The sequence below is a fragment of the Corvus moneduloides genome, chromosome 16, assembly GCF_009650955.1.
Source record: "Corvus moneduloides isolate bCorMon1 chromosome 16, bCorMon1.pri, whole genome shotgun sequence".
Classification (NCBI taxonomy): domain Eukaryota; kingdom Metazoa; phylum Chordata; class Aves; order Passeriformes; family Corvidae; genus Corvus; species Corvus moneduloides.
Genome location: NC_045491.1, coordinates 3157599 through 3183695, shown reverse-complemented (window position 1 = coordinate 3183695; position 26097 = coordinate 3157599). Strand labels below are relative to the sequence as shown.

The 26097-nt window shown below is 44.1% G+C and overlaps 1 protein-coding gene across 2 annotated transcripts in view; it reads right to left on the bottom strand.

The window, feature by feature from the left end:
- Window positions 1-127: 127 nt before the first annotated feature.
- The window catches only part of FAM20C (FAM20C golgi associated secretory pathway kinase), a 59290-nt gene continuing 33320 nt past the window's right edge, over window positions 128-26097 (bottom strand). For both annotated transcript variants that reach the window (XM_032125808.1, XM_032125807.1), the window contains 7 exons: window positions 13447-13539; window positions 11591-11706; window positions 4467-4647; window positions 3799-3908; window positions 2235-2316; window positions 2077-2136; window positions 128-1301 (listed from right to left, as the gene is read on the bottom strand). In XM_032125808.1, coding sequence (XP_031981699.1) covers window positions 1049-1301; window positions 2077-2136; window positions 2235-2316; window positions 3799-3908; window positions 4467-4647; window positions 11591-11706; window positions 13447-13539 — 895 coding nt within the window. In that variant the 3' untranslated portion in view covers window positions 128-1048. The remainder of the gene's footprint in view (window positions 1302-2076; window positions 2137-2234; window positions 2317-3798; window positions 3909-4466; window positions 4648-11590; window positions 11707-13446; window positions 13540-26097) is intronic.

Sequence of the window (26097 nt, the reverse complement as noted above, 5' to 3'; positions counted from 1 at the left end):
TGCTCCAGCTCCACTTGCTGCTGCTACAAAAGGGGATGACAATTTAAACAACCACTTCTGGGACACTTGGCTGGTGCACAGAGCTTTGCTCTGAACAAGATGAATGAATCCATTTAGACAAGATGGCTACACATTTTGCATATCTTTATTGCACTTTTACCACGTTGCAAACAATTCCACAAAAATGCTGCAAAAGTAAGCCTAGAGCTGCTGAAAGCAGCTTTTTACCCATATATGTATATATTTACACAAAACTATCAAAAGCAAAATTGAAAAGTAGCAGCTCAGCTATGACAGTCTAGAAAGATAAGAGCTGCCACCTCCTTATGGACAAATAGTACAACTTGTCATTTTACATCACTTTGTAAAACCAACATTCAAGTATTCCTGTCAAAGCACAATTAGTGAAATTCCCTTCTGGTAACCCCTGTATTTATTATCATTATTATTATAATTATTATTATTATTTTTTGCCTTTAAAAGTTCATACTGCCTTAACCCTTTAAATGCTGAGTAGCTGGGGGGAAAATAAGCATTCAATTTAAATAAGATACAGTGGATTAGAGCACTTAAAGGGTTAACACAAAATACCAAGTGGACTGTCACCACAAATAAAGTGTGAGTCACAAAACTATGCTGTCCCTCTCAGTTAAATTTGGAAGGTAGGTCTGGGGTTTCATAGATATACCATATATAAATACAAAATATTAAGTAAAGGCCTCCTTTCTATACAAAAAGGACAGGAGGTGTTTTGCTATCAGACTGTTGTCTGTCAATGATTGAGTATTTTCTGAATCTTTTCATAATCTCTCTTCAGGAACTAATGAAAAGCATCACATTAGACTTATTTTTCTTAATGAACTAATCCTTTGCAGAGTCTACACTTTACCTACTTTGGGAACAATTATATCTCATTTCTGAATTCACTGAATTCACAAAGTGGCATACACAGTCTTTTGCAAGACTTATTTTTATTTTTTTCGTTTTTTTCTTTTTCCTCTTTGAATCTTCTTGACTCAGCTGGTAAAAACGTAGTCTTGCCATTTCACTACCTCTCGGTCGTAACAGTGTTAACATCCGTGTTAAAGTCATTTTCAACCACGTTGTCATACCCATCCTTCTCTATGCAGTCACTGACAGCCTTGAGGACAATCCGCAGCCGCCTGTCCATCGCCTCCAAGTGAGGCTGGTAGAGGATTGGAGCTATTTTATCTTTTAGCAAAGATTCTTTCATCAGGAGACTGAGTTTGTATTCCTCCTTGGCTAGCAACTGTAATCGCAGATAGGTAGACTTCCTGATTCTAAGAGAAAAAAGGAGAAAAAAAAGCAATTTGGTATTTCCATCACTGTTGATTTTGACAAAGCTAAAAGGCTTATAGCCAGCATTACAATAATAGTCTAAGAGCCTTATTCTGGGATCTGAAATGATGAGACTCAGGCACTGCCCCAGTCCTAATGAGCAGCTGGCATTGTTACCTGGCCACTGATCTCTGGGGGCCCTTAGAGGGGCAGAGGTTCTGGAGCACAGATCCATGGGGCAGTGCAGGCAGCCCTCGTGCCCCTCTCTGGGAAGGGCACCAACTGGAGCTGCTGCAGCATTCACAGGGCCATGCCCATCTTGGCAATGACACGTGTGACACACGTGAGCAGGGACATGTGTGACAGCAGCAGAGGCTCCTCAGGCTCACCCTGCAGGGCTGCCCAGAGCCCCCGCAGACACAGAGCTCACCCTGCAGAGCTGAAACTCCAAATGTCACCTGACCCCTCTGAAAACCCTGGCCACGGGCACCAAGGAAAGCTGTTGAGAAGCACTTTCTGGGATTTTGTCACTTGACTCCCATGGGATGTGTATTTTGTCTTAAAGCCTCTCCCCCAACAGCTCACGGCTGTGTTCCTGCAAGGTCCTGGACCCAACAGGGCATTTAATATGGCAGTGCCAATGCTCAGGGCTAGCTGGGCAGGATCACAACATCTCCTCCTCTCCATGGTGTGCAATGCAAGATTCACTTGAACATTTTCAGTCCTGTTAGTGGAAACAACTGTAAACCAGGAAACACCTCCAGAGGGAAAACGTACCTGCAGCACTGGTTTAAAGGCACCAATATGGAAAGTTCATCGTGGGAATATTTTCCAAACCTATTTAAAGATAAGGGCAAGAATGTAACAAAGGCTGTTTTAAAGAGTGACTTTTTTCGTTTTCCTTTAACCCCAGAAAGATTATTAAAGGTATTTACCCTCTTCCATTATCTAAGTGGATAATAAAAGTTTCGTTTCCAAACTTCTCAAAGGTTTCGTAGTGATGGCGATCCATGTTACCTATGGAACAAAGGAAGAAAAAGGCCATTCTCACTCTGCCTTGAGCCTGCAGGTCAGGGCAATGTAAAAGCCTAGTGCTGCCCAGAAACCACGGCTGGGTAGAGCAGAGCAAACAACAGATCTGCTGAGCTCCATTGCTCCTACCATGGATACCCCAAAGTGTGTGATGCTGGAAGGGTTGTTAAGCCTCTCACAGCTTTTCAAGCTCTCTGTGGCTTTTATACTTAAGCTCTAACAGGCCCATCAGAAGACAAAGCCAACCTTCCCAGCCTCCAGCAACCCCTCCTGGGGTACACCAGGGAAATCCCTCTCCAGCACAAGGGCATCAGCTGTGTGGGGAGCCTGGTCACCTGTAGGGTAGCTGCGTCCTGAGCCACCAGAGCTTCCTGCCCTGGTGACAGTAAGCCCTGCTGCTGCAGCCTGGGGTCAGTAGGGTGTCTGAAGCAGACATGGTACACACAGCATGTGCAAGGCTTAGCTCAGGGAGGAGATAATGCCTGCTTCGAGCAGGGGTGTTAATCCTGATCGCTTTGTTAATACTACATTCAATTTTCTGAACCACACACCACCCTGGTTTTCCTCTAACGAGAACTTTGCACCAATTGCTGACTGCCTGGGAAGCCAGAACAGTAGATATGGATGAGGATGGTGCTGATCTGCACAGCTCTCCCTGTGTGATCTGTTTTTTAAGGTCAATGTGCAGAGGACTGCTGCCAAGCTATGAATTTTGTCTCCATGGCAGGGGTCTTGAGCTACTTATAGATGCCACCTATGGCTTCTGAGCTGTCACTTGGCCTCCCCTGCTGCAGCCTATTGCAGAAATCTCAGTGGGGGCAATGGCACAGGATGTGTCCATGCTGGCATGTGCCCAAAGATCAAGGATGTAGGTTGGCACCTTAGAGGTGTATTTGCTGCAGCACGAAAGGTTTCATATGAGAAGGAGAATTAGGCTTGGAATGGGTCAATATTACCTGGTTGTAAATAATTATTTTATTGAGATCAGGTTACATAAAGAGAAAAAATCCTGATAGAATCCACAGCTGCCTTGGTGACAAAGCAATGCCTCTTCCCCCCCACCCTGACATTTCGTAGAGAAGCAGCAGAGAACACTCCTGCAGGATGAAAACAAAGCACCAGTAATGAGCAGTCCTTGCATGTGCATCCAGGAGCCATGTATTACAGGGGTAAAGCACTCACTAAAGCAAAGTGTGAAGCCCTTCACTGTTGTGAAGGAGACTGGCCTGACCTGCGTTCATCATCACTCTACATTTCTGAACATCTTTGTTCCTTTAATCTGCACTGATGGGAATACATAACCACGTAAATCTGCATTTTCTCATAATCATCTAGAACAGCACATACAGTAAATGCAGCTTCAGCCATGCTTTAGCAAACTGCTGAGCTCTGCAGAGCAGTGCAGAAAGAAATGGTTCTTATTCTAATTAAATGTTGCATTTAATTTTTGAAAGAGATGAAACATACCCATTAGGAAATCAAAAACTGTCATATCCATTATATCCAGAATTCTGGTCCCACTGTCATATGGAGGTGTTTGTTTAACCTCTTCACAGTAATCTGGATCAACTTCCCATCTGGAAAAGGCAATATTTTGATATTTTATGTGACATACAAAGCTTACTGAAAACTACAAAAAAAACGTTGTTATTTTGCAAAGATCTACTTGTATCATGTTCGATTGAGGGCAGGGTCAGGTAGAGGCAGCACATTCCTCAGGCTGCTTCCAGCAATGCAGGCAAGCAAGGAAGACTGTGACTGATGGAAAAGGAAGAAAATCACAAGACTGAAAACTATCTGGCCAGTAGCTTCAGGATTTAGGAGATGAGCTGCACCATCAGTCATATGGTGGCAACATCTGAGACTTGTTTAGGGCTGCTGAGAGCAGTGAATCTTCCCCTCTGACAGGACTTAGACAGGTCCTGTTGCATCCTGTCAATGCCACTGGAGGTGTCTGTCCCATGAGGGAATTATGCCACTGAAGGTCCTTTTGGGTTCAGGACCATAAGCTGGAGCTCCTGGCACGTGAAGTGCCCTGTCCCTTCCCAGGGCTGGGGAAACCCAGCTGCTCTCCTGAGGCCAGGAGCTGGGTTATTTCCCTGTCACCCTGTGCAGCTTTGCTCACCACTACTCACTCTGCTTTCTTGCGCTTGTGGTAGGAGCGTCTCCAAGGGTTTCTCCAGGTTTTCCTTTTTGCTAGTGACAAATCGGGCAGGAAAGCAGCCAGAGACCCTTCAATCTGGTCTGGTTTTCCACACAGGGCATGCTCTGTTGAGCAGTAGTAGGAGCATTCCCCATAGAAGCAGATGTTGTTGGCTGGCAAAGAAAGGAAAAGAGCTTTAAAGCCTATTCTTAAATCAGTATTGAGAATTCATAAAAGCACTGGTGTATGTAGGAGCAGAAATAAATCCAAACCCCTGTTACCACACATAGCTTTCCTCTGCTGAAACCACTAGAAAGACATTCATTTCAGTGGCTGGGATCACGCCCTGTGCTAAGCTCTTTGTGACTATTTGCACTCTATTTATATTCCCCAAGCCCATTTTTTTTAAATCCTGTCCTTCTCCTTTCGTTTTCCCAGACTGATACATTCCTTGGGAGCTATTTGTTACCCCAGGCTGGAACCCCAAATCCCACAGCTGAACAAGTGGCATGTGCCCAAAATTAAGTCACTTCTCAAAATCTTGGCTCGTTTCTTTAAGAACAGAGAACATTTCATTCATTTCCTTGCTGGTATGAGAAGAACTGGCAGTTTTTGCAAGGAGAATTATTTACCATCAAGAGTCCCGTGGGGGTGTGTGTGGAAGGTGGAAATAGCACGGTCGTAACGCTGTCAGCACACATCCCAAACACAAATTCCTTCCTCCACACCTCACGTTACTCCAACAACCACAGAAAAAGAATCTGCAGCAGGTTTTGGACCGTGTGTTACCTTAAAACCTCCCCAAAACTGCCACCACATACTTCTGTACCAGCAGGAACACCCACCTCTTTACAGGAACACCCTGCCCACGGGAATTCACTGAGGGTGAGAGAGAGCAGCTCATCCCAAAGCCCACCAACGCCGCACTGGGAACAGGAATAGGAGCACACTGCTGCTCCTGTCAGTGTGCTACAGCTCTTTTTGACACTGCTTTATGTACATAAAATGTCATTAGAGGAAGACTGTGCCCTTTCCTCATGGTAAGGCATGAAGCTGAGAAGTCACATTGCTTCCTAATTCCCCACAAGGCCTCTAAATTCAAATATTGTTTCTGAGCTCCTCTCCCTCTGGGCAGGCTCAGTGTAAACGGGGCAGGAAGAGCTGGGAGTAGCAGGAGGTGATTTTCTGCCTGCCACAGGAAGGTAAGGGGTGGGTTTGCATGGCAGTGATGCCCTGCAGCACACGGCCCTGCACGTCACTGTGACACCCCCCAGTCCAAACCGGCAGCCCAGTGGAGATGGGGCACTGCCAGCAGGAGATGGTGAGTCAGGAGGACAGGGGACAACTCTGGGGATGACAGCAGAGAGGGAGGAACAGAGCAAGCAGCTGTGTTTGAGGAAGGAGAAGTAGGGGAACATGGAGTAGCAATAAGGTCTTGTGATGCTTTTGAGTAATTAGCTACATTAGCTGGGACTGGCTGTTAACCACGGAATTACACCAAGTAACCACACTATAAGGCTGATGTGTTGCTCCTTGACAATCTGTCCCAGCTTCCCACTGATGTCCCAGCTTTTCCTGTTGATGGCCACCTGATCTGTCCATGAAGTTGTGATTACTTTACTCTAAGACAGCCTTTTTGCATCACTCTGCCGTGCCTGACTCACAAGGGCCACTCATCCATCCGTGCTCAGGACCAGCTGACCCAAACTGTGTTATTTATATTCACAGGGTTGGATCATAGCAGTTAAATATATCCCAGCCAAGGCCAGAAATATTTACTCTGTGGCCAAAAAGCTTGTTGACGATTACTCAAGGAAAAGAAAAGCACTTGAGGGAAGAGAAAACGAAGAACAGAAATTAAAAAAGGAAGGAAGGGATCACTCGACATATCTATACTTCTAAGTTTGCAATTTAGGTGTTTTACCAAGCAGAATATCCTCTCTTAAAAACTGTGTTTCCACTGATTTGCAGCTGCAGTGGGGCTTGCGCTTCAATTCAGCTGTCTCAGCATCACCCCCTCATCTATGGAGGGAGGGAACCATTCGGATTTATCTTGACTGCCTGAGATAACTTATCTTCCAAGGTTTCTATGACGTGGCTTGCACTGGGCAGCAGGAAGCCAGTGCTCGTTTATCTCCTGCCAAACAGTTTTGTAAAGAGCAAAAGGCCCAGCAAATGCCCCCCATGCCATTACAGCCTCTGCTGCTCACTATGTAAATCTGACCTTTCAAGAAAAAGAAGTTGTATTAAACACAGCATTTTGCTCAGTGGGAAGATAAATACTCTGTTTAATAGTTTGCTTCTGAATTTAACTTCGGGAACAATGAAACCCTGCTCTGTATTGTCAACGAAAGTAACTGGGGCTAATCACTTGACAGTAATCACACACTGGTATCCAGGTAAATCTTGAGGAGAGCTGAGGGCTGTGGCAGTGCTGGTGTTTGCTGCTGCAGAGCTGTGCAGGGAGCACGTGTGCTGCCTGCACCATGCCAGCCACTCATCCCACTCATCCCTGCCACGATCTTCCAGCTATCAATCCTCCACGGAGCCCCATCGCCAGCTCCAGGCATCCAATCCCCTGAGCAGCAGCAAGGTGTTTACTGGCATTAAGACAGAGAACTTGCAGTAAAACCATAAGTATGTTTCTCAGTGAGAAGTTACTTTCAATGGCAAATCCTTTTCTGCCAGCAGTTATTCCCCCCATGGGCTCAGACCTGTGGTACCTACTCCCCACAGCTCCTGTCCAATTTCTGGGGATAGTGGAGGTGAAAGGATGCTTTATCTCAAGCTGCTGCTAAAGAAATTAACTGCTTTGATTGACACGGAATAGACGTCTTATTATGTCTACCCTAGTCCTTACATACCAGCAGTAAGATGCAGCAGCCTGAATTATCTGGGGAAACATTCATTTTTAAGGCTTCTTAAAAATGTAGGGAAAAAAAAGAGGCACCAAATATAGAAAACCACAGTTCTCATTTAAGACTTCAAGGTGCTGTAGCAAGGCTCTTTGAAACCTAAGTAGGTGACCCACATTCTGCACAGCAGGCTGAGGGTGAAATTCCAGCTAGAGACACAAGCCCAGCGCTTCATGGCAATCCCACGCTGAGAGCAGGGTTTGGCTTTCCGAAGCAAAAATAAGAGGGAAAGGGAAGATGAGCTCCCTACTGGAGCACAGTCCTTCTTCTCTCATTAAAATTGCCCAAACCATGTGTTCCTCTCACCAGATGAAGGTGTTTCTGCATAAGTACACCTGCAAAGGGAGCAACAGCCAGGAATTTGTGCTCCTGCAGAGTGGGCAGGAATGGCAACAGCAGCAGTGCTGGCAAACCAGGCAGGGAGGGATGTTTATACCTGCTGGAATGTTCAAATGCTGTGCATTTGCAACATGCAAAATCCTTCTTCACTAGAAATGAAAATTGTTTCCCCAAAGCACCAGAAAGGGAAGAGAACCCCGTGTTGCAGTGTCTGATTTTCATTATCCGAGGAGGAATGGATGCGATTCGTAATGAAATGCAGGCAAAAATCATGGTCTGGTGATTGAAACTCTAACTAATTACAACAATTAAGAACCAGAGTGTCTGTGTACTCATCTGCACATTCTCTGTGCATCCTCCTGATAGCTGAACAGTAATTCTTCTCAGGAAGAACAGGAACAAGGTGGGATACCTTAAAGCAAATTGCTTGGCAGAGCAATTCTTTTATTCAGCTTTGCATGACTGTTAATAGAGGACATTTAGCAAGCCTGTGCAATTGGAGTACTGGAAAGAATCCTGAATATTTACTACAGCAATGCATCAAAAGATCTTTCATTTACCTGCTCAAAATAATAGGTAATTCAGAACCGCTATTGTACGCTGAAAGAGAAAAAAATCCATAATCCCTTGGAATTGGTTAATATGAACAAAAACATAGTGCTTACTCGCTGTGTAACATTGATTTCTTTAAGCTGCTGCCTCAATTACTTCCAAAATGAAGGCTGACATCATTAGTATGTCTCTTTTTTCCTAGCAAATTACCATTCATTTGTAAGAGTAGCAGGACTACTGCAGTCTGCCCTGCTGCAAAGGACATAAAATTAATTTAAATAATTACTGACCTAATTCCATTTCTCATGTTTAAATCTAAACTGCCTGGAAGTGCACTTTTCTGCAATCTGCTTTCTCTCTGACTGCAGCCTAATGCATCCAGTGATCTGCCTGCTCGCAGCCATTGTCACTTTTCCATGGAAGCAGGGATGCTGCTCGGCACCGTGCTCTGAAGCCACGGCTGCCTGTGGCTCCCTGGCCCTGATTTCCATGCCTGATGGGACAAGGGAGTGGCCCAGGAGTGGAAATGCAGTGAGGATTCTTCCAACACCAGTTTGGGAGATAACACATGCTTGGACAATGCTCTTGGTGGGATCCTTGGGGTGTCCTGTGCAGGGCCAGGAACAGGACTGGATGAGCCTCATGGGCCCCTTCCAATGCAGCTGATTCCATGATCCTGTGATTGGTGAGCATCATCAATAACCACCCTCAAAGGTCCCCCTCCCAGCCTGAGGGGAACATCTTCCTATAAAATCCATTTCATTTAGTGCTCGTTTAATTTTAAGAGCTGGGTACACGTGTATGGAGAGGGATATTTTGCCAGCAGGCACCACGTGTCCCCATGACTACTAATTGTCACTGAGCACTGCTGGGGATGGAGATGCAGTGACAGAGCTACCTGAAAGGGAGTTCCAGAGGGTCCCTGGCAGCTTTATGCTGGTGCACAGCCTGGTTTGTGCATGTACCAAGAGGTCACACCTCAATTTCTCACCTTTGGAGGAAGCTCTCCCTCGAAACCGACTGACTCAGCTGCCCTCCATCTGCCAGAGGGCCAGGTCAGCCCCTCAGCCTTCCCCAGGCTCCCTGCTCCCTCTTCATCCTCAGTCCCCAGACCACAAATCTCACCCCAGTACCTCCCTCTTCCTTCTCTGCCCTCAATCTGCTGCCTGAGCTGCCTGCTGGGCTTGTGAAAGTTGCTTCTAAAAGCTTAATTTAGGATCTTTATTATTTTTTCATTAAGCATTAATTAATGTCTGCCTTTTAAGGTCAGTATGAAATACAAGACAGAGGTTGGGCACATGTTAATGAGAACCTGACTAATTAATCTGGGGACTTGTAGGGAAGAACTCTGACAAGTAACCAACGTGATTTAACCAAAGTGTATTGATTCAGGAAATGTAAAATGGAAAGAAAAATTAATTGCTTAAGCATTTTGTTCTCCAGAAAAGCCTGATTCATAGTTAATCAAATATTTTAATTGAATTTATCTGAGACCTCTAAATAAATTTGAATAAAGGATTATGCTTGGATCATCCCTTGGATGTCCAGAATTTCATAATGACAAGATAAAGATCTTCATCTGAACTGGCAGCCTTAACTCTGTGTTGCCCTGCTCTGGCTGCTGTAAGCTGCTCAGTACTTGAGAACAGTTTTGTAATTCTCAGAAATCATTCAAGTTCACCCCTAAGCCTTGAAATATAACCTGAGAAGACTAAAAATCAAGCAAACCTACTAATCCACACCTTACTTGCCAAAATAGGAATAAAATGGCTTATATTTCACGTGAGCCAAAGCACTTTGTGCATCAAAAGATTTTTTTGCCCTTTTTTTGCGCATATTTGCCTACAAAAATCAAGGCAAAAAAAAGTATAGAGAGACAAAGACAGAGGGAAAGCAATTGAGGCAAATGCAGAATGTCTGCCCACCAGGTTTGGGGAACACGTACTGTCACCATAACCATGCATGTAAAATTGGAGTGCTCAGAACACAGGGTAAAAGGAAACCTTCTGCAATTATGTAATGTATTTTACAAGTGAAGTTCCTGGAATAAATAACTGTCTGCTCAACTGTGTCCTGCAGAGCTGAACATAAATACGAAGCTAAAAATAACAGCTGTAATAATGACTTTACTGGGGATCAGAAAAGTGTGATAAACATTTTAAGAGCAAAAGCTCTGCAACGACAGGGCTCTGGTTTCTAGCTAACAGCAATAAATTACAGTTACATTGGGAGAAACTGTAATTAAGTCTTTGGATCTCGACTTTAGGGATCTGGGATAAACAGCTTCTGGCCAATCACACACAGAGCAAGGGAGAGATCTCCAGAGGTTTCTGCTCCAGATTGCCTCTTACACAAGTCACAGCCTCAGTTCAGCAAAGCACATTTGCACACAGCTGAAACAATATGAGTTAAGCTACTGGAACATGGCACTGTGCTTTAAATTGAACCTATAACCTATAAATTCTATATGTAAGAACAAACTTAAACATTATTTCTGTGCCTTAACTCAGAGCCTTAATTTCTCCATCTTGGCATCCCAGAAGCTGAACAGAGATGCTGTCATTTCTTCCCACCCTTTGCCCATTTTTCCCTATTCCAGTTGTATACTTTGGTGAGCAGGATAGGGTTTTATCCTGTGTCTGTAAAATTCCCACCTTGTGGAGCTCCATCCTTGACTGGGTCCATAAAATGTTGTGAAAGAGTGAAGAGTAAGAGAGAGTGGTATCAGCTCCTGGGTCAGCCCTCAAAGCAAGAGTGAGGACTGGGAACAATTCAGGTCACTTCTAGCCCAACAGAGAATTTGAGCTGGAAGCAGGATATATTACATATCTATTTCCTGATTTTTTTTTCCAAACTCCTGTTGTAATAAAACCTGAATGACTCTGAGAAATTAGGTTTGGTCCTCCGGTCAAACCCAGAAATAAAGGCATCTGACCAACAGAAGTGACAGATCACACTGCAGTAGGAAAAAAACCCTAAATAACTAATGGGCTGGGTAATAAGGTTTTGGGTAAATGGAGAGCACCAGAAAAAATTGCCTTAGAAATTGTTCTACATAAAACATTTGTTGAATACATTGCTTTGGCAAACATAAAAGCCTCTCTCTGCGGATAATTTGTCAAGGGGAAAAGGCACTCAACTCAAAACAATAAAGTCTTCTTTGTAAGCTATGTCTCCACATCTATTTTTATTCAAAGGTCTAGAAGACAGTTTTATTAGAAATATCTGAGCAATTAAGCAATCTACACATCGTTTCCTTAAGTATGTGTTCAGCAGGATAGAAAGAATAGAGTGTTATTTCCAGGACTACCTGGTGAGATGAAAAATGTTCTCCATAGCTTCTTGTCACGAGTAACATCTCGTATTTCCCTCGTCATGTTAACCAGTCTACCTGCAACCGGGGGCACGCGCCGGAAATCCAGGATCCTGCAAGAGGGAGAAAAGACATCGTTTATGTAAAGGATTAAGATGTAATGATAGTTAGAGGTTTTAGGAAGCTTCATTACACTCTGAAGGCACATTTATCCGTGGTCTTTAAGGAGTATAAAGCCCATCAACTTTAAACTGGCTAATCCCTCACACAATATATTACAAAATATGTCCTGAATATGATGAGCTCTGAGTTGCCCACATAGTATGCAGTAAAATACAAGAAAACTATGGAGGGCATTGTTCCATGATAAAAATGAAGATACATATGATTCCAAAAACCAGAGACAGCAAGAATTTATTTTTTTCTACTTCATGCTACTGTATGATTGTTGTGACACGCATTTTGCTCACCAGCCTTTTAAGTGATCTGGCGAATGGGATTTCAGCCTCTTTCTCCCACAAACGCCATGTAATTCTTTTGCAGACAGTCTTAGTATGTGTTTGATTTATTTCCTTCTGCTCCTCTCTGTTTTAATACCCTTATACCAACCTAAACAATCTCCCTGAGACCAAAAATTTTCCCACAGGCAAAGGCTGGGAGAAGAGCCTCTCTCCACTCCAAACTCCCCCGCCCTCGTAGATCATAAAAACCTCCCTACGAAGCATTGCTATTAGATACAGTAAAAGAGCAAAGACCCCATACAAAGTGTCCCCAGAGGCAGGATTTTTATACCCACTGTCTGCTGTTCACATTTTCTACACCGCATAGCAACTGCTTTTCCTGCTTAGTGTGTGGATATTTAACACACCCCCCATAGGAACTCCACTAATGTTTTTTTCTACAGCACCATCTGCTTAAAACAGCACTATAAAATATAAAGCAGAAGGGATCAACACCAAGGTCAACAACAATAAAATAGAGAAGATCCTTGAAGGATCTGATCAGGATTGGCTCTTACTGGCAAACCTACCCTGTGCCACCCGCTGATATGTTCCCATACCCCAGCCATCATCCTAGAAGGCAGCAACACTACACAAACCCCCAAATAACTTGTGGCCCCAAAGCTTTGAGCTTTCCAAAGGATGTTTCTTGGCCTTTCACAGTGCGAAAGATGCTTCAGTGAAATGCCATTGTTTCCAGACATACTGTTAATCACTAATTAGTAATTCCCACCCCTAACCTGGGCAGGCAGGGAGGGCTGCAGTCCTGGGGCATCCACCATCCCCTGCACTAACTCTGGAGGGGGGACATTTTCAGCAACAGGAGCATGAGATGACCACCACTGCCCTCTCCTTCCCACTAACTTGGGGCCTAAATATGCTCCTGATGTGGGACAGTCCCAGCTTTTTGCTGTGGAACCAGAACTCCCTCCCCATCTCCATTACTCCTCTCTGAATACTCACGCCATTCCCCACGTGTCGCTTGGATCTCCGTGCTCTGGAGCTAATTGGGGTGAGCCAGACTCCCGTCACACTTACGTGACACATTCCCTGGGAGATGGGTCCTCACCATATGTACTTCAAGATCACAAGGGAAATTAATTCCTCAGTTTCTCTTCAATATAACTTCTCTTTCTTTTTGAGAATTACTTATTGCCAGGTTTCTCATTCCCAGAGCAAGTCGCATTTCCTAATTATTAACCTACTCTTTCATCATCTGCCATTTCATTTATTTATGACATTTGCCCACTTTGTTCCACTTTCCCCTTTTAAAAAGTAATTCAGGAATGGCCAAGTGCAGCAACTTATTACAATATTTCCCCTTTTCTTTTAATGCAAATTCACTCTACTTGCCTGTCCAGATGAAATGCTGCTATTTCTGCATTATGTCTCTCATAGTCTGAGAAGTAAAAAAAGTCAGGTGGGGTTTCTTGTTCTCTGGTTTGCCTGCAAAGGAAAACAAGGGAAGAGTTTTAATGAAGGGCTAGCATTTCTAAGGAGCAGTGCTCAGTCATCAGCATGCTGTTCAGTAGTTCAGTATTGTTTGCTTAATGGAAGACCTTTAAATACCTCATTTGTGCATTATTTCCCACACAGCCTTCATTTTATCTTCTTTTTTAAACTACTCTAACAAAAAATAGGAATTCAAGACTTGTGCAGGCAGTCTGCTGTCACAAAGCTGTTCCACTCAAAACTCTCCTCTATTTAACAAGACCTGTTTTATCACTCTCAAACATTTCATTAGCAATAGCGGTGAAGACAATGTCATTTCATTAAATTATCATTAACTGTAATTACGAAATTTCCAAAAGTAATAACATTTTTCTTTCATCTTTGGCAGCCATGCAGCTCTTGGAATATGCCTCTCCCTTTGTATTACTTAGAGCCAAAAGTGACATGTTTTTCTCATTTCAGAAGGAACAGGATCATTGCAGTTTGATGGCCACAGCACTTGTCATGTTTCAAAGAACATTAACAAGACTGTGCTTGAGAGAAGATGCAGAATATGATGTTTCTTAAATTTAAGAACTAATAAAAAATGTCATTCTGATAGGAAGGCTGGAAATAGGAAGGCTAAAGCTTCCATAGCACACTACATAGAAAATACAAAGACAGAAGCAAATCTTTCTCTCACTTCAGGCAACTTCCAGTCCTTCTGGATGGAGCACAACTCAAGCAGCTGACCAGTGCCATGTCTGGGCTGCACCTCAACCTGTGTAATGCCCTGTTTTGAAGTCTTCAGCAGGAGATAAGCACAGCAAAGCTGCCTGCAGAGCATCTGCAAGGGAGGACAGCTCTCCAGAAGAGGAAAACAAAGTTCCTTCTCATTGCCCACTGTCACAGGTGGCCCAGCTGACAGCTCGTGCGTCACTCGTGCTGCACGCTGGCAATTAAAATACAGCTTCTGCACGGGGACCTTGGTGCATGAGAGGCTTTGGGGTGGTGCTGGTGCAGAGCTCAAACCTCCGCAGAAGTCCTAATTTTGGGTTTGCTGGGGACCTGAAGCTGTGTCCACCCACCACTGTGACTACCAGGGCTGGTGTCTGCCCACAGGCCCTGGCAGGGCTCTCCAGGCTGCTGGAGAAAAGAGAAAAATCTTGTGGTTTTCTGCTGTATGAAGAGTTTGCTGTGCACCCAGCAGGGTTTGAAAGCCTGATACCCTTTCTCAGACATTCCTTTTTATATTAATCTCTTGGCAAGGTACTCTATCTTGCCCTAAATGATGAAAAACATCAAGGTATTTGACTCATGTCCAATAGAACTCAAGGTCAGAGCAGCCTTAAACACCCCAGTGACGCTCTGGCCGAAACAGCACTGACCACTGTCACAGCAGTGGTCATGGAGGTGGCCAGCACTTGGCAGAAGTCCTGCTAGGGGGCTGCTGTGGCCACAAAGGGTTCACAAGGACACAAGCTAAAAGCGAGCCTGGAATGAAATAAAAACCAGTATTTTGCTTTGTCTCCATAAGAAATGCAAAAGGGCAAGGAGCACACCCAGGAAGAGGAATGGGGGAGAGCAGAACCTCTGGCACTTCACACAATGCACTATGCAGTCAAGACAAGAGTTAGGAGAGCTGCAACCTCATTGTGCATATTCCCCTAAAAAATGAAGGAATGAGCTCTGAATATGAATTCAAAGAAAAAAAAGATTAACCTATTTCTGCTGGACATAAAATTACACATTTGCATGAAACCTTCCCTCCTCCCCCGATTTTAAAACAGTTGATTTCTTCAATAAATCCTCACCCCAAGATTTTGCAAACTTTATGCACATCAAGCTGGTAAGTTGCAGAAAATATTACTAATTAGCTAATCAATGCCATCTGCTTTTTATCTCCCAAGGACCATAAAAGAAACCACGGCTGTTCCTTTACGAGAAAACCTTGCTCCAGAAAATCAGACTTAACTGAGGGCTGGATCTCAGCCTTGCAAGCACAGCCCTGCCCCAGCCCAGCCTGTGCTCCCTTTCCCTCTTCCCGGTGCTCCCTGCCACCCCGGGAATGGCTGCGGATATTTTTTGGCTGGGAGCAAGTTCAGGTGCCCTGCAGGCTCAGACTTGTTTGTACATATCATTCTGCTGTCATAATGTATTATTAAGTGGCAGCACACCCTCCTACAAAAACCATGAAATTGGTTGCCCTAAAACCTTCAAAAACGGACACCAAATCCACAGTGCAATCTAGAATGGAAACCCCAGTACTTTTTGAACCTGATGACACATCATGACACAAACTCCCAAGTTTCTTTGGTGCTTCAGGTGCTCCCCAGCCACTTTTCACATGGTCCATGCTCATGCCAAACGCATGGCACCCACTTCTCTGCCTCTTGAAAATGCCCTGTTACTCAGAATGTAGACTGGAAGGAGGATTTACCACCCTCCCAAGATACTTTACATTCCTTATGCTCCTCTGCAGAGCTCTACACAACTGAGACGTGGCAGGTCCAGACATGAAACCCTCTCCTGAAATAACCTTGAAAAATCCTTTCTGCTGACTTACTCCAATCTTCCACAGATACAACAGAAACCTGGTTCCTTGGATCTGACATTAAACAGACAGATTTTTATTCAAGCAGACATTTATTTTTAATATGATGTCTGCAGCAGTACCTAAAGAGGTTCCTTGGGAATTCCCCAGCCGGAGCAAGCTGCCATACCACCAGCAAACACTAACACGTGTGGATCATAGCCCAAGGTACACAACTGAACTTACAAAGCCACAGGAGCCTCACAGAGCTCTGAATCAATGCCATTAACAGACTGATATGAGAAGGGCTTTAACTGTGTTAAAGGGCACCTACCTCATAATCTAGAATTTTTACTTTATCCAACTGCATTGATACATAAAAATATTTTATCCAAGTTTTATTTTTATGATATAGTTTTTTAAAAAGGTATATTTTACTTTATTTTGCCTCTTTTTTTTTTTTTTTTTTAACTGTGCACAATCCAACCAAGCCTGTTTGGTGCTAATTCTTAATTCTTCTAATGATCCATTCTGATGTATAAGTATAGAGAGGTGGAGATCAAACTGCTCTGAGCAAGTCCAACCAGTTACTCCAGCTTTATATCATGGTAAGTGGTCCTCAGTCCCTAAGTGACAGGCTGGGACAGGGGGATGAACTCCCAGACCCTTCCAGATCAAGTAAAGCATCTTATAAAACAACACTGGAACTGATCCACCCCACAGCATGTTTTAAATTAGAATTTCATTTTAAAAGGGAAAAAAAAAAACCCCTACCTACAAGTTAGTTTGGTTTTATCACCCGGTGATTATTGAAGGTTATTGTCTAATAAAATGACACATATAATGAGATATTTGAGCAAAGAGACCAACATGCTGAGCCCTCTGCAGCAGCACACGCTTCTGAGGGACAATGAATTCCAGTCTGAGCTCCTCAGTGCCAGCAGTGCCATCCCACACCGAGCAGGGACAGGTTCTGCACAGGTTGCAGACGGTGGGAGAGGATTTCTGGCAGCGGCTCGTATTTTGCAAACAGTTGGAATCTGGTGATCCTCTCTTTGGAGAAGGATTTGGCAGATATTTATAGTGGCAGGCTGGGAAGCTCTGGAGGAGAGACAGATGGAGGTCTGTTGATACTGCACACAGTTAAAAATTACACAGTGGCACCAGCCCAATTACAGCATGAGGAAAAGACAAATCAGCACGGTAACACGTGTAGGGAAGAAATAAGAACTAAGGGGAAATCAAAGCCCATGAAGACTTTCCCACCATGGCACAACTCAGAAAAAACATAGGAAGCAAAGAAGGATTTTAAACAGGACAGGGACACGTTTGTGTTGACACAAGACAAGATGCAACTGTGATCTGATCTGGTGGCTATAAAAGTGAGTCATGCTTACAAACAGAAGAGAGAAAGCTGCTCTGATAAATGAACAGTCATGAATAAATCAGCTCCTTTCTAGCTATGGTTGGGACCTGGTTTGGTGTTCAGTAGTATTTGGATAAATCAACATACTAATTTGGGTTCAGAAATAATTGCAAAGTCTCAAGCTTCTCTTAAATATTTCTGGAAACATTTTTTTTGCCAATCACTTGATCCCCCAGCCTCAACATTAATAACTTCTCAGGACTTTTCTTTTTGCTGTTCATGAACCAAATCACCACAGGGTGACTGCAGGCTCTGCAGACTCTCTGGTATTTCAGAAAACATTATATTCTAAAAAATAAAACCTTTACCATTGAAATCTGTATTTAGTTTCCAGGATCACTAGCATACACCTGCCTAAACTACCAGGATTAATACCCACCAGGGCCATGCATTACTCGAAAGAATCCTGCTCAGTGACAGACTTCCTCTGCTCTGGAGGGGTTCTATTATCTGTAGAGCAGCCAAAAAGCTAGAAAATAGGGCAAAGAGCCCAATGTGAGCTAAATGTTATCCTGACAGACACATGCTGTCTTCCCATGCTGCCATCCAGAGACCTCTCTGAGACACCTCTTGTGTCAGACCCACGTCCCTGAACTAAGGAGAGGAAGTGCTGCTGGTTGGAAAACAGCTCCTTTTAAACAGGTTAGCCTCGTGTTCTGACACATAATCAGGGGAATCAGCCGCTGGGATTAGGGATGATTAGGGAGCACAACAATGAGCTTTGCTGCAGCAGGGAGCAGGTTTGCTTGGGTCAGGCCATTCTGCAGACAGAGCCCCTGCCTGACCCAGCCAGGGGAATTGGGCAGCAGCAAACTCACTAAGAGATATAAACCAGTGAGGCTTCGTAATTGCATTGGCAGGGACAGGACTAGCACTGATAAGAGCATAATTTGGCTATCAGAACAGATAACAGAAGATTAACTGGGTCTACCCACAGCCATAGGTTGCTATTCTTCTCCTTTGGAAAGCAGCTTTCCTCTCTTCCTGTGGAGCACTTAAGGTGTTTAAATACCTGTCCTGAAGCTGAGCTGCAGGCTCAACAGTTCATATACAGCGTTACCTAAATGATAAAATACAGCTAATACAAGACTAAAAGGATAGTTAATGCAAGACTAAAAGGTGTCCACTCAGCAGATTGCTGCTGTTTCAATGATTTTATGGCCTGGAAAGGACTCGGGGATTTTTTGCATCTGGAAGCTCCACAGGCAGCCCCTTGATCCAGCACACCACTGAAGCACAGATGATGCTCCATCAATTCCAGAGAGCCCTTCTTCCAACACAGACAGGCATGAAATCTCCCAAGCCCTCACTGATGAACTTCTTCTTTGTACTAATGGGAATCTCAGACTGAAAGTCCGGTGTCTGCTTGCAAGATTTTCTCCCTCCCTCCCTCCCCTCCATGCAACACTTAGGTCAAACTGGATTGTGCAGCAGGGGGATCTAGAGTGCCCCGAGATCATCTAAAGCTTATTATTCTAAGGGAAGGAGGCAGCCCATGGAAAAAAAAGGTGTCTCTGAGGCAGCTGCAGTCCTTAGGAGGGCAAACTGAGATTTTGCATGCAGAGTTGTGTCATCTGGGAGGGTTTTCAATGCACTTGGCACCGGTTAGACCAGGTGGAAAAAATGCCATTTAATTTTATAATACATTTTAATGGCTTACTATGTCCACAGGAAGAGAAATGATGCTGCTAATGCAGCTCCATCTACAGTAGCAGAGATATCTGGTGCCTATTTCTGACTCCTTATGGAGTCTTGGCAGCTGATGGCTCTGGCTTTATCAAAGCATTTGCTACAAAGAGCACTCCCAGGGACGATAGGAGCTGTTTACAAGAGCAGAATATGGGCCAGAAAATGAGTGGCCAACACAGGAATGCAAAGACATGCAATTTGAGTGGTACAGAAAGGATGTTTGGCCCATTCCACTGCTATCAACCAAATGACAATATGGGCCCCTGCAGGATATTCAGGCTTCTCCAGTATAAGTACCAGCTCCACAGCTCGAAAAAATGAGAGAATATTTACTGTGGCAGAGAGACAGAAATCCGCACGGGGATGTGATAGCAACAGGAATAATTAGCAAACTGCCAAAAGGATAAATACCCAGATCATGCTCTTGAGTGCCAGCCCCGGAGTGCTTTTCTCCTGAGCAGACGGAGAGAGCTTGACAACAGCACATGCTCAAGGACCAGTCAGCTTAATATAAATCACAAACTTCTTATGCAGAGAATGACAATAAGCTTTGGAAAGCACATTTGTGTATATAAATATCTTGTTACCTGGCATAGAAGGACAGTGGGGGGAAGAGGGAGAGAAAATCCACAAGGAAGCAGCGTTATTAAGGTGAGTTTACTTTTGTAAAAGCAAAAGGAGGCTCAGGAGGTCACCTAGCCCATTCCCAGGCCCCAGGGCAAGATCAGCTAGAACTAAACCATTCTTGACAGACATTGCTCTAATGTGATCTTCAAAACGTCCTTTTGTGATCCCATGGCTACAGGCTCTCATCCCAGTCCACATGTGCTGCCTTCCTCCCCTGCTTATTTCCAGTCTTGCTCTTTCTCCTCGCTCCATGAGCAGGACAAAACCATCCCAGAGACACCTGCTGCAGTTGATGTGTGTGCCTTTTTGAGGGGTGATACATGTGACAAACACACCAGAACAACTGGCTCCCGTTCCTGAAAAGAGCATCCCCAAGCCAAGACCTGGGAACGAAGCCTTAACGCCTTGAGACTGCAGATTCCTCAGCTCAGAAGTGCCTTCTTTACTCAGCACAATTAATTTATTTTTAATTCATTAAAAAAAGCCTATTTTAGACTTTGCCATTAAAACCAACACTGTTGCTAGAAGTCAAAGAAGCAACCTCTAATTCCTCTACACAGGTCAGGGCATTTGTGAAAAGGTTGTGCAAAGTCAGTCCCTTGCTGGGAGCAGCACCAGTGGAAGGTTCCTGCCATGCCATGCACTAGATGCATACATATATAAATATATATATATATATAAAAGCAGATTTTCACCTGAGCAAAACATTGAGTTACCACTCCTGCCTACACAAGCAGATATGATATGAAGGGATGAATAATCAGGGCAAATATATGATTCAAGAATATGAAAAATTCATTTGATTCTCCACTAAACTATAAAAATAATAATACACCCAGACATTTTCCTCTTTTTTGGGGGATTTTCTGTTTCTTTTAGTGGTATTAATATCTCTAAATGCACCTTCTCTATACTGTTGCCTTTACTGACATTGTGCTGACAGTAAAGTCAAGGCATAATCTCACCAATCATCATTTCATTGTCTACCAGCTCAGAAGAATAGCTCTTTTTTCATTCATTCTTTTGTGCTTTCAAATGCATAAGACATGAAGAGAATCTTTGATCAGCACAAAGCACATAAGAGTTTGATCAACTGGGAAAATTTCCTCCAGCAGTTCAGAATATTACTTCCAGCTCTGCCCAGTAAGTAGCTGACTGTCACCATGGGAAAAGCAAATGGGAAAAAAAATCCCTTACTGTAAGCACATTTGTCAGGATGTGTTCCCCACCCGCGCTTTTTGGTGTGACAGCCGCCGGTCCCCTTCGTGTCCCCTGGGAACGTGGCTGAGGACATGGGGTGTGCTGAGTGCTGAGCTCTCAGCCTGGGCAGAGCTGAGACTCACAGGCTAGTTGTTATTCTTATTCTTGTAATTGTTTTATACTGTTATTTAGGAGGTGGCTGTAAAGAAAGCCAAATGAAATGCTGTTACGGAGCAGGTAAGCCCTACAAAACCAGAGAGATGAGCTCCAGTGCTACCCAGCTCCAGGTGGGTGTACAGAGAGGCATTTAATGTATAACCTAGCACACATAGCAATAGCTAACACTGCCTGCTGTGGTTTGGACATGATGTGACCCAACACGTAGGATCATTCTCAGTAACATTTGCCTGTATTTCCCCTGCACACATCCGTGAGGTGCTACAAGGGTGTTTTATGCCTTTCTTTAAGGAATCTTGAAATTTTAGAGGCAGGCAGTGTTAGAAAGCACACAAGTTTAAAAAACACTTGAGGTAAGATGAGTTTTTCCAGTGTTATGGGGCAGATCTCAGTTATCATGCAAAAGCAGCCCCACTGGATGCTGGGGTAAAGGAAATAAAGATGCTTTTCACAATTGCTGTAGTGAGCTCTGTCCAGGGCTGCTTCTGCTGTAAGCAGCGACAGGCAGGGCTGCTTTTTGGCCAGCAGTGGGGACTGAAGTGTGTATTTCAAAAATCAGAATCTCAGGTCTTCACACCCTGATTTAGAGAAGCCTCCCCCTGCCCAGGAGGGTTACAATCCTTTCTGGAGTGCTGACTGCACAGGAGGCAGCACCCATAAATTACAGGGGTGCAAAGGTGGGACTCTAGCTGCAAACTCATCTTTGTCTCCCCTCTTGAGATGCTGGTGGGAAGAGGGAATGTAGAGAACAGACAAACACTGATGCCACAGTGGCTAAGCGGCAGTGCTTGTTGAGTAGAAATGTTTTTCCATCATCCAGAACAAGCAGGGCTTGTACAGAAAAACAAATGAGTCACAGTGTGAAAAGAAAGGCAAGCTCTGGGAAGCTCCTGTCACTAATTTACTTTGCAGATAAAAAAAAAAAAAAAATTCTTGACCCAGAAATACGGTTTGGTTCATCCTTGAGATAGAAACCTGACTTGACATACAGGAATTGAAAGATTAAAAGGTACTTGACAGCCCAGCAAAAGAGTTCCCAGTGCCAATGTTAATATGGTCAATGCTGTTGTCACAGCAGGGAGAAAAAAGCCTCACAGCAATTAAAAAAGCAGGAAGATATCATTAATGAGGTGTTGCAGTGATATTTTGTGCCTTTTTAAGGCATCTTCATTAAGAAATTATATCACCATGAATACTTTCTGTCCCTGCATGGCCTAGGTTCTTTTGTGCTCTTAAGCAAGCAGTGTGAGCATTTTTGCCATGCCAAGCCCATGATATCTGTCATCTTTCCCCTTGATTTATCCCTTTGAGGCTCCACTGTACATTGTCTGCTTGCCACAAATTGCAGACAAGAAAAATGATACAGCTGCAAAAACTATTTTTGAAAAACCATCAAGAGCAAACAGAGCTCCATGTGAGCCCAGTCACCTGCAGCCTCCCTTCAGGAAAAAGACTGCAGAGTATTTTCTACAGAGGCTTTTCAATATATAACACTTCTAGAGGTCTGAGAGCACAGGAGGAAAAAATATGTGTAAAATTAGAAGTCTGAAGCATTTCTTCAGCCCTGAGAATGTTATTTAATATGTCTGGGGTCATTAAGGGTAGGGATTTAATGGAACAATAACATTAAACATATTAGAAGCATAGCAGAGCTCAAATTTCTTTCAGCTTTTTGGATTTTTTCTTCTCACTGTACGTGATGTACGTGTCTATTGAAATTCCTGGGTTCACAATAGGTTTGTAGGAAAAAGTAATTACTGTGAGTCTGATGTATTGATACATAATTTCTTCCTTTTTATTCATGAGTTTCCTTGCTATCATTACGAGAACCATGAACACTAGCAAGTTTGTCCTCAAAATCTCCCAGGAAGCAGGAAAATATTAGCCCCGTTTTTCAGCAAAAGCTGCAAAAACATGGAGCTATTACGGATTCAGCTCTGCCCTAAGCGAAGCACTCGAGCCTCATTAAGCACATGCTTAACTTTGGGCACACATATAGCCAGTGAACTATGTGTGTCCTTGACAGTCAAGCACAGACTTAATCCTTCCTCGGAGCTGTTTTGTGCTCAGCACTTTGCAAGAACAAGCCTGTGATCAGCACCAGATCCCCGCAGCAGCTCTGGCCACTCACCCTGGCCACTGCCAGACTCAGAGCTGGTTTTTCTCCTTCTTCTTCTTTCCACCCATGACAACAACTTCTTTGGGAAAAGATCATTTCCCAAAAAGCGTTTTGTCATTCTGCCAAAAGCACAAGTCAGTTTGGCCACGGGCTTTGGTAGATCCCAGATGTCACCTTTGTGGTTGACACTGAGGCCTGCACTTCCTTGGTGAGATCCAGACTCCTTGTAAGTGAATTAAGGCTCAAATCCTGGCTTTCAGTGTGTCTCCGGCCCCACACAGGCAAACACAAAGAGATCTAGAACGGCTCAAACAACTTCTGTGAGCTCTTGTGTTCCTGAAATGCCTTTTGAGCTGTGCCAGGTAGAGGAATGTGCTGAGGGGCCACAGGGCAGTATGAACAACTTGTGTGAGCACAATGTACAAGCCCAATGTTCTCCTCTCCAGGCCAAAAGTTGTCTGAACTTTGTATGGACACCACTAGAAGCACCACAGTGTTTGCACTCTGTATTCAGCACATTTGGCCCAGGCTCCCTCTTCAAATTTGCAGTTTAGAGTTTGAATTTCTGCATCCCCTGCCCTCTCTCTCTCTCATGAAGTGTTGCAATTCTTACAGTTCTTAATGTTCTAGATGAATTATTGAGAGTTGGCTTTTGCCTTATGTTGTATGGACTATGAATTAATCATGAGTTCTAACATTGCATGGTCAGAGCTGTTGCTGGCCTGCTCTGGGTGTGGGTTGGTTTTTACAGGGGCTGGATGATCTGTGTGCTGTAACATCACTTCTGTGGGGTGTGCAAAGGGCCGGGCTGTTGCCAGCCAGACTTGGAAGGCACCACCACAAAAGTGTTATAAACATATATTGTAATATTGGCTTCTCGCAAGTATTAAGGTAGATATTATGTAATGTTAGAAATGCTTTTGCTGTGTGGATGTAGTTTTCTTTCTTTTTAGCAAGACTTTAGCAAGCGTGAGCGAGTAAGAGAACCTCCAAGCGAACAGAGGATGAGGCCCAAGAGCAGCTAATCAACACTGCCCGGAGAACAAAGGGGCCCAAAGTGGCTAATCACCACTCTGCCCAGGGGGAAAAGAGGCCCAAAAACTGCCATCAACCCTGACTGTCTGGGGTATTAAGAGGCCGACTCAACTATCAACTCGCACCTGGCGAGCCCAAGGCCAAGAATCAAAAGAAATAAAACCGCAAGGCAGAAGAATACGCATGCTCTACAAAGGCGGGACCAAGGAGTGGCCACGCAGAACAGCTCCAGGAAAAGTTTGAATATGCATAAAGAACAGACAGTAAAAATGGTATAAAAAGGACTCACCTCGAGCATCAGGTGTGCTCTTGGCAGAGCGCCAAGGCACCCGGCTGTTACCTCCTTGCTTTATTTTATGTGTCTCTTATTGTGTTTTTACTAAACTTTTTAAATTCTCACAGGAGAGTGGACCTCGTTTTTCACAAAAGGAATGGGACTCCAACCAGTGAGGACCCTGAGGGCCACAGCACCAGGAAAGCAGGGCTCCCAAAAGATTGACAAGGGGGCGAAACTATGCAAAACAGGAATTAAATACGCATCCAGCTGAGGCAACCACAAGGGTATAAATTTTGTGGGCGAGCCTCTGGCACCCAGCCGCAGTCCCAGCGCTGTCTCCTTTTGCTTTGCTGTTTTTATTGAGTCCTCAATAAATTTTAATAACTCATTTCCATATCGGATCTGGGTCGTTTATAACATTAAGCTCGTATAACAGGTATAAAACCTATGGCTTGGGGGAATAAATAAAAGGCTCTGGCTATAAAAGTGAAAAATCCTTTGAGATTTCACTGTTTTGTGTCTTGGCTGACCTATATATCTGCATTTGTACAGGGGAGCTGTGCTCCCCCAAGGAGCCCAAAGCAGTCACCATGCTAATTTAGGGCATGCTCCCTGCTCCCTTCCCACCTGCCCACGCAGAAGTTCAAACACTTTTGGCTTTATATTTCCAGTTTACCATGCAGGAGCTACTGGATACTGAACTGCACTAAGTGTCCAAGACTTTGCAGATAAACAACTACCATCAAAACAGGACAGAGCCTACATAGTGTGTGGACCAATACATTAAAAAAAGAGCATGAAATTCTTATTTGTAGAGCTGCTACACCAGCTATGCATGTCAAAGTTTCAGTACAAAATGAGAAATAGGGGGTCAGAGCATCTTGTGCAACCTCCTCCTGCAAACCCCAGACCTCCTGAGTGCCAGCAGACAGCTCAGCTCCAGCCCCCACACATCATTTGCCCCAGAAATGTCCCACAGAGGGGCCAGAGGATGCACTGGTGCCCAGTCATTCTGCCTGTCAGAGGGGACTTTCACCCACAGAACCACAAGTTTTGCTTTTCAAGCTTTCTTCAATCCCAAATCCTGAGAATCTTCTGTAATTTTGCCACCAAGGACAGCAGGAACGTGGTTACTGCGAGATAATTGCTCTCCACGACTGAGTGTTTGTAATTTGTCAGAGGTGGGATTCCCAGTAAAGCACAGGCACCCCTGAACTCGACTCCCTGCTGCTGTTAACATTCTTTAACTTGTGGCCAAGGGTGATGTGCCTCTCTGAGCTGGAAAGGAGGTGTAATTACCTCAGACTGCTTCGTGGTTATTTCATTGCTCTAATAAACCAAACTATGCAACCTCTCTGTTTCCTCGTTTATTTTAACTCCTGTCAGCAAACAACCTCTGTGAAGAGTGCCCAACTTACTCTTTGCCCTAAGATGGTTCTGCAGTTCGTGGTAACCCCTCATTTTCTCATGTGTTTTCTTCCCAGACAGAA